At 42.7% G+C, this 7,635-nt stretch overlaps 2 protein-coding genes across 8 annotated transcripts in view; one reads left to right on the plus strand and one right to left on the minus strand.

Moving 5' to 3' along the window:
- Positions 1-3,864, minus strand: part of ERH (enhancer of rudimentary homolog (Drosophila)) — a 30,006-nt gene extending 26,142 nt beyond the window's left edge. The window contains exons 1-2 of the mRNA XM_012000896.1: positions 3,464-3,864; positions 62-149 (exon numbers count right to left, since the gene is read on the minus strand). Coding sequence (XP_011856286.1) covers positions 62-149; positions 3,464-3,466 — 91 coding nt within the window. The 5' untranslated portion in view covers positions 3,467-3,864. The remainder of the gene's footprint in view (positions 1-61; positions 150-3,463) is intronic.
- SLC39A9 (solute carrier family 39, member 9) overlaps positions 3,248-7,635 on the plus strand; it is an 87,239-nt gene continuing 82,851 nt past the window's right edge. For 4 of the 7 annotated variants that reach the window (XM_012000890.1, XM_012000893.1, XM_012000891.1 and 1 more), the window contains exon 1: positions 3,597-4,698. In XM_012000890.1, coding sequence (XP_011856280.1) covers positions 4,603-4,698 — 96 coding nt within the window. In that variant the 5' untranslated portion in view covers positions 3,597-4,602. Of the gene's footprint in view, positions 4,699-7,635 lie in introns of all 7 variants that reach the window. The other 3 variants (XM_012000894.1, XM_012000889.1, XM_012000895.1) reach the window with 3 other exon arrangements.

Raw genomic sequence — 7,635 nt, forward strand, 5'->3', positions numbered from 1 at the left:
GGGGGAAAACCCAGTTCCTAAATGAGACATTTTTCTACCCCTTGATTAGTGTTAAACTTACCTTCCATGCATTCATTCACAGATTCGTAGTCAGCATAAGTTCTCCCTTCTGGCCTCTTAGTAGGCTGTACCAGCAAAATGGTGTGAGACTGCAGGGGGGAAACATGATTTCAATATAAGTTTCTATTTGAGAAATTCATAGTATGATAAAAAAAAAAAATCCCCATTTGTAATGCAATAATGATTGCTAGTTATTAAAATGTAATTAGAGAGGCCAGGCATGGCATCCCATGCCTGTAATCCTCATCCTCTGGGAGGCTGAGGGGTGGAAAATCACTTGAGGCCAGAAGCCTGAGACCAGCCTGGGCAACATAGCAAGACCCTGTCTCTAAAAAAATAAAATAAAATTTCCTGGGTGCATGCCTGTTGTCCCAGCACTTTGGAAGTCTAAGGCAGGAGGATTCCTTGAGCCCAGGAGGCTGAGACTGCAGTGCACCATGATCACACCATCGCATCGAAGAGTGAGACCCTATCTCTTAAAAAAAAAAAAAAAAAAAGTAATTAGGATACTTTTCCCACAAAAATATTTATGTCTTAGTCCAAGTGTAGGATCTAGCTGGATTCACAACTCTGCTGTAAGGTCTCCCTAAGTCTCCCAGTCCTACTGTATTTACTGCCTACGAGTTATCAGTATAAGCTACCTTGTCTTCCTTTTTCTTTTGTATCTTTTCTTCCCAACTAAATTATAAACCTGCTTAGGTTTTCTGTCTCCAGTGGTCACTTTCCATCTTTAATGCTCTTAAGTCATTAATAAAAACTCAGATGGGCTGATGAAAGGAAACAAAAGGGGAAATAGTGTAATAATCACAAGCATGGTTTCAATTTAAGTTTTTTTGCCAACCTTAGCATAAGAGCAAAGTCACATTTTATCCAGGAGTTAGACTTAACATTAAAGCAGTAGATAAATAAGCAATATAAACCATCATAAGAATTACCCTTAAAAATCCATTGAACTATTCACCTAGTAGATGACTTGCCTTACTGGGCTTTCTCATACCAAAACCAGGTATTAGAATCACACAGAATGTTAGGTTATCACACTACGAGCAACGTGAAATATGCCCGAAAAATAGCAGACAGACTTGTCTTCCACTTCATGCTCACTGGGGAACTTTTGTTAGTGTTCAGTCACTAACAAGTCAATCTCAGTATTTCTCAACCTGGGCTCTATTACATTTTGAGCTGGCTGATTCTTTGTGACAAATGTCCCTTAGAGAGCAAAAAATCTCATCCAGCTGAGAATTCACTGGTCTGTTGAAAATATGACCCATCCAATTTTTTGCTACCCGTGTAAGGCTGATTAATTAAATGCAAGTATGATGCAACTCCACTGTAAACCCAGTCCCAAATCAAACTATTCACTTTTTTCCTTCTCTTCTGCTGTACTAGTATTTTTCAGCCAAAAATCAGAAAACAAAAATTTCCTAACAACAGGAACCCTAAACTGTTTTGGAATGAACATAATTTTTTTTTTTTTTTTTGAGACAGAGTTCTTGTTGCCCAGGCTGGAGTGCAATGGCACGATCTCAGCTCACCACAACCTCTGCTTCCCGGGTTCAAGAGAATCTTCTGCTTCAGCCTCCCAATACCCGGGATTACAGGCATATGCCACCACGCTCGCTAATTTCGTCTTTTTAGTAGAGACAGGGTTTCTCCACGTTAGTCAGGCTGGTCTCGAACTCCTGACCTCAGGTGATCTGCCCGCCTCGGCCTCCCAAAGTGCTGGGATTACAGGCGTGAGCCACTGCGCCCGGCCAAAATGATCAGAATTTTTAACCATCAAACTGGAGCAGAAATAGCTGAATAAACAATGGAAAAATAGTACATTTAACATGACACGCAAAACAAAGGGTTATACTCTTCTCTCCCCATCAATAATTAAATCACTTTGACTAAAAGTTTGAGAGGGTGTGAGATAAAAACGGAACTTGGTGACAAGAGACGAAGGATTAACTCTCACCTATAACCTGAACAGTCAAAGCCTTTGTTAAATCGATTTAAAAGCCACAGAAAGCATTAGATTATTTGTTACACAGAAGTCTTTGTAAGCTAGCTACTCAAAAAGTTTCAATGAGTCATTTGTTAAGAAAAAATAATTTTGTAGAAACCACGTGCATTCTTGCAACAGAGCTTGCCCCTATACACTAGCTATCTCAACTGCTACTATAATTGTATTCCAATTCTAATGCAAATTAAAGGATTAATTTGATAGCGTAACAATGGAATAAGCTATACAGCATGTTGCTTTTTATATCTAGTCTTAAAACGAACACTGGGCAAAGTTTACTATTTTCAATACTTACTGCCCAAAAACAGGGATTAAAAACCACTAAGAACGTAACATGATACATTTTTAAAAATGTGGTCATTTTTAAATGGCATTGCTTTCCTGCTCAAATTCTTTACAGATTATACCACCTCTCAAGCCAGTTTTGGTCACTTTCTTCGAATTGGAGCTTACTGATCATCCTGGTTGGATTCTAATAGAGCTGGTCTCTGAGCTGAGCCTACTTTTCAGTCTCCAGCCCCAAGAGGATATAAATACAGATAAGAACAGGATCGAGGGCTGAGGGACGCGCCACATGAACTACCTAGAGGTCTCAGAAATAAGAAAAAAAAAAAAAAAAAAAAAAGGAAAGCACAGGAAAACGAAAGCTGAGAAAACACTACAAAGTAAATACGACCTCTCCTGGCCCACATGCTGGGTATAGTAAGCTGGACCTGTCAGCTTCGAGAAAAGGTTACACAACCCTGGCCCATTGTTCCTACAGCAGGCTAGAGCATTTGGAGGGAAAAAGCACCATCCCCGGCCGGGCCCGGTGGCTCACGCCTGTAATCCCAGCACTTTGGGAGGCCGAGGCGGGTAGATTGCTTGAGGTCAGGAGTTCGAGACCAGCCTGGCCAACATGATGAAACTCCATCTCTACTAAAAACAAAAATTAGCCGGGCGAGGTGGTGGGCGCCTGTAATCCCAGCTTGGGAAGCTGAGGCAGGAGAATTGCTTGAACCCAGGAAGCGGAGGTTGCAGTGAGCCGAGATCACACCACTGTACTCTAGCCTGGGCGATACAGTGAGACTGTCTCAAAAAACAAACCAAAAAAACCACCATCCCTATGCCTCCCTCTACCGAGTAACAATCGGGAGAGAGCTCATTCTCAGGTCCAAGGCACGCCTGACCCGAGCGAGCAGGCGGGCGCGCAACCGCAGGGCGGACTGGCGCTCCGGGGCCTAGAGTCAGGCCTGGCGTCTCCGCGGCGGGAAGAAGGATCCATCCACCAACTGGAGTGGCGGGGAGCATCACGCCGCGCTGCATGGGGCTCGTGGGGAGAGGAAAATGTATGGGGCTGGGGTCGCTCTGGAGGCCGGGGACTCGGACTCGGGTAGCCGCGGGGGCCTTTCTCACCATCGCGCCAAACTCTCTTCGCTGCAGCTGCTGCCGACACCGCCGCTGTTACACGAGCTTAGCCACAACGCCGCTAACAGCCAATCCCCGCGAGAGGAGCCGCCGGAAGTCGTCGAAAATTCAACGCAAAAGAGCCTTTTGGATCATAGAGGCACAGTCACTTCCGGCAGCTAGAGCAGATACTGACTCTGTTTCAGCCATCTTCGATAAAGGCAAAAAGGTAAGTAAGGGAAAGTTTCCGAGCTTTAGGAAGAATTATTTTCTTTCAAGACGCTGTCTTCCGTACTTTCGTTATTAAACATACGGCTCAAGTGAGCACCGGTGTAGACAGTGACATCAGACATCTTTAATTAGCCCTACTCAAAAATGGCGGCAACGTAAGTATCGCGGGCCAGAGGTCGGTTGTAACCCGGAAGTGCCCTTGTAAAGGAGGGGGCGGTTAGACAATCCGGAAGTGGATGGAATGAAGAGGTGCCACTTGGCGGCCATGGCAGCTGTAGTATCGGCGACTCCGGGTCAAGGCCCGGCCGAGTGCAGTACCATGGGCAGCACCGGGTATAGGGCAGAGACAGCTTTGTGTCAACTTTGCTGCTGAACCCCTAGGACCCATCGTTAGAGACCTGCAGGACTCCTTTCCTCATCCCAGGCTCAGAGGAGAGTTTGCTGGGACTGGTGGGCTGGTTTCCTGCCCTGGGGGGCGGATCACCTTCGGGGCCGCCTCTTGGAGACAGGGGCGCCTAGGGAACGAACAGGTTCGCTTGAGTCACCCGCCGCCGCGTAAGACGTTGTGCCACTCTCATTCCGACAATCGAAGAAATCGATCATTCGCACATTTTCCCCATTGACTTTTCACATCTCTGTTAACCCACGAGAATCTAATGACTGGCATCTCAGAACCCAGAGCCTGGGACCTTAGATTGCTGTAAGCTTTCTCTGGTGCTAATATCAGCAACGAGGGTCTGTTTCCGGGTACGTTCAAGAGGAAAGTGCCTCGTGAACACATCTGCTGGTGAGGAGGCCTAAAGAACTGGAAAGCCCACTCTCTTGGAACCACCACACCTGTTTAAAGAACCTAAGCACCTTTTAAAGCCACTGGAAATTTGTTGTCTAGTGGTGGTGGGTGAATAAAGAAGGGCAGAATGGATGATTTCATCTCCATTAGCCTACTGTCTTTGGCTATGTTGGTGGGATGTTACGTGGCTGGAATCATTCCCTTGGCTGTTAATTTCTCAGAGGTAAGAAATTCTCAATTTTCTGTCAGCTGTCGGGATGGCTGTGAGGTAGTAGTTTTAGTTGCAAAGGGAAGCTGCTTCCCTAGTTAAATCTCAAAGCTGAAGGCCTCATTAAGAAAGACTATCTTTTTAAAAAGATACGTAACACTTAATAATGGAAACAAACCTCATATTCAGCAGTGGAATTCTTAACTTAGGGTGGATAGATTTTCCACGGAAGATCCTGGCGTATTCCATAAGCAATTCCCTAGAATCGCTTACAAAAATTTGAGGTTCTGTGCGTTTACCTGGGGAGCGGCACCATAACATTTCTTTTGATTCTCAGAGGTTTCATGGAATCAAGATTCCAGATTGTTATCAAGAAAATAAACAGAGGGCTGGGCGCGGTGGCTCACGCCTGTAATCTCAGCACTTTGGGAGGCTGAGGTGGAAGGATCGCTTGGGCCCAGGAGTTCTAGACCAGCCTGGGCAATGTGGCAAGACCCCGTCCCTACAAAAATTTAAGAATTACCCAAGTGGTGGTGTGCTTCTGTGGTCCCAGCTACTTGGGAGGCTGAAGCAGGAGGATCCCTTGACCGCAGGTAGTTGAGGCTGCAGTGAGCCATGTTTGGGCCACTGCAGTGCAGCCTGGACAGCAGAGTGAGATCGTGTCTCCAAAAAAAAAAAAAGAAAAGAAAAAAAAGATGGAGAAAGTTATTTGTCCTCATGAACTGAAATCAATATGACTTCTTTTTGAGAAAGTCAAACGCACCTTTCTGAGGAAAGCTGTTTTGTTTTGTTTTTTGGATGCGTGTACTAGAATGAATGTAAGAAAAAACTAAATTAGATTGTTCTTAACTCACATTTCCTTTTAAAGAAGGGGAGCCTTGGAATTGATATTCTGAAGTTGTTTCAAATCTATTTGCTTAGCAATTAATTTTTTTTTAATATGTTTTGACATTTTCGTTAATTTGATTGGCATTCCTTGAACAAACATTAAGCGAGGGTCCCGGGAAGATAGTCCCGGGAAGAAGAAGCACTATTCAATGAACATGCCGATAGGTCCTTTAGGTAGGCATAAATAATTCACGAAGTGCACAGTGTTCAAAGATTTAGGGGGAAAATCTACTACAAGATTTCATGAGTTTGTCCTAGAGTTCAGCAGTAAAGTAGGCCCTAGTTTCAATGCCATTCCTGAAAATACTTTCAAAGGAGGCCTGAAGTAGAAAGGAGAAGTATAAATGAAAGATTAAGTACACCTTGAAGAAACCTGAGGAAGAGGAGACATTACAGGTGAAAATAGCCTGTGGATGGGAAAGAAGGTGGGACAAGGTGTTGTCAGTTTGAGGAAAAGTAAAGCCCATAGCCAGATGGAACAGAGGCTTAAATTGTTGCTGCTCTTTTTCTGTTTCCTTTTTAATCTGTACCCCTCAGCATCTAATGATAGCATTTTTAAAAATTATGTGCATTACCTAACCTCACTTAAAAAACTCAAGCTCGGTGCGTTGGCGCGCACCTATAGTCGTAGCTACTCAAGAGGATAAGGTGGGAGGATTGCTTGAACCCAGGAGTTGGCCTCGGCAACATTGAGACTCCTTCTCTTAAAAAAAAAAAAAGAAAAGAAAAGAAAAATCATGGACATAGATGAGGAAACAGAGACTGGATAGGTTCATGAAGTTTATTAGAATCAGAAGAGAGGTATTTTTTCAGTCTAGCTTTTCTAACTCATACCAGTTCGTAGCCACTAAGCATTTTGGCAAAGGTACAAGATACATATACATGGTAGCCTGTGTGCGGAATCCAGCCTGCAGGCTGTTCCATTAGCAGAAAGTTTATTATTGTTGTTCTTTACCAGTATCTCCTCAAGGCAAAGGTTGGGTTGGGCTGAGTAGCAGCTGTTAGGCACAGTCCTCCTTGTCCTTGAAGCCTATTTCACTTATTTGGGTTACCTGCCTGCCCAGTACTTTGTGAACCTGTCGTGTTTCCTTTGACATTATCGTATTTTCTTATAATTATATTAGAATTGAATTGACATTAGTAGGGCCAACGTGTGAGATTTGGGTTGGTTTGTATATTTTTAAACTTAATTGAAGTAATATTTATGAATAATTATAGTTCTGATAAGCAACCAGTAAAACTTTTTATTTCTATAAAATGCTTATAACTTTACCAATTTCAGTATTTTTTCAAACTTCCTTGAATGATTATTGCATTATGCAGATATATACTATTTCCTTTTTCACTGGAAGGAAATGTTTACAGGAGTGGTATTATTAACTGGGCCATTATAATGTAATTAGTATGTCATGTCATTTGTGGCTTTCTTAAATTGACGGTCAAGTGGTCTTTTCCAGCTGTAGGTCTTAAAATGCTATAAATCAGCATTCATAATATCTGTTTATTATTAGAGTAGATGCAATGCATTTTGAGCTATTAGAATAAAAAATGAAAGTTATATATAACTTAAAGACATCTTAGAATTCAACTAGAATTTCTGTCTCCTAGGAACTAAATATTTTTTCTAGGTAAAATATGCCGTTATGATGGACCAATGTTATAATGAAACTAGTGAGCTGGTAAATTTGTAAAAGTAAATTTCATTCATGGGGGACTGGAAAGCACAATTTCTTTCCTTAGAAAATAATTCCCCAAACTCCTACACTGGGTAAACGACTTGCCTTTTTAAGGAAGTCTGGCTTTCTTAGAGACTAGTATTATTATTTTACAGTTCACTTTCATTTACATCAGTGGTGTCCAATCTTTTGGTTTCCCTGGGCCACATCAGAAGAAGAATTATCTCAAACCACATATAAAATACACTAACACTAAGAGAGCTGACGAGCTTAAAAGAAAAAAAAATGCAAAAAACCCTCATAATGTTTTAAGAAAGTGTATGAATTGGTGTAAGGCTTCATTCAAAGTGCTGCTGGGTTGCCTGCGGCCCACGAGCCATAAGTTGGA

The sequence above is a fragment of the Mandrillus leucophaeus genome, unplaced genomic scaffold (assembly GCF_000951045.1).
Source record: "Mandrillus leucophaeus isolate KB7577 unplaced genomic scaffold, Mleu.le_1.0 Scaffold641, whole genome shotgun sequence".
Taxonomy (NCBI): domain Eukaryota; kingdom Metazoa; phylum Chordata; class Mammalia; order Primates; family Cercopithecidae; genus Mandrillus; species Mandrillus leucophaeus.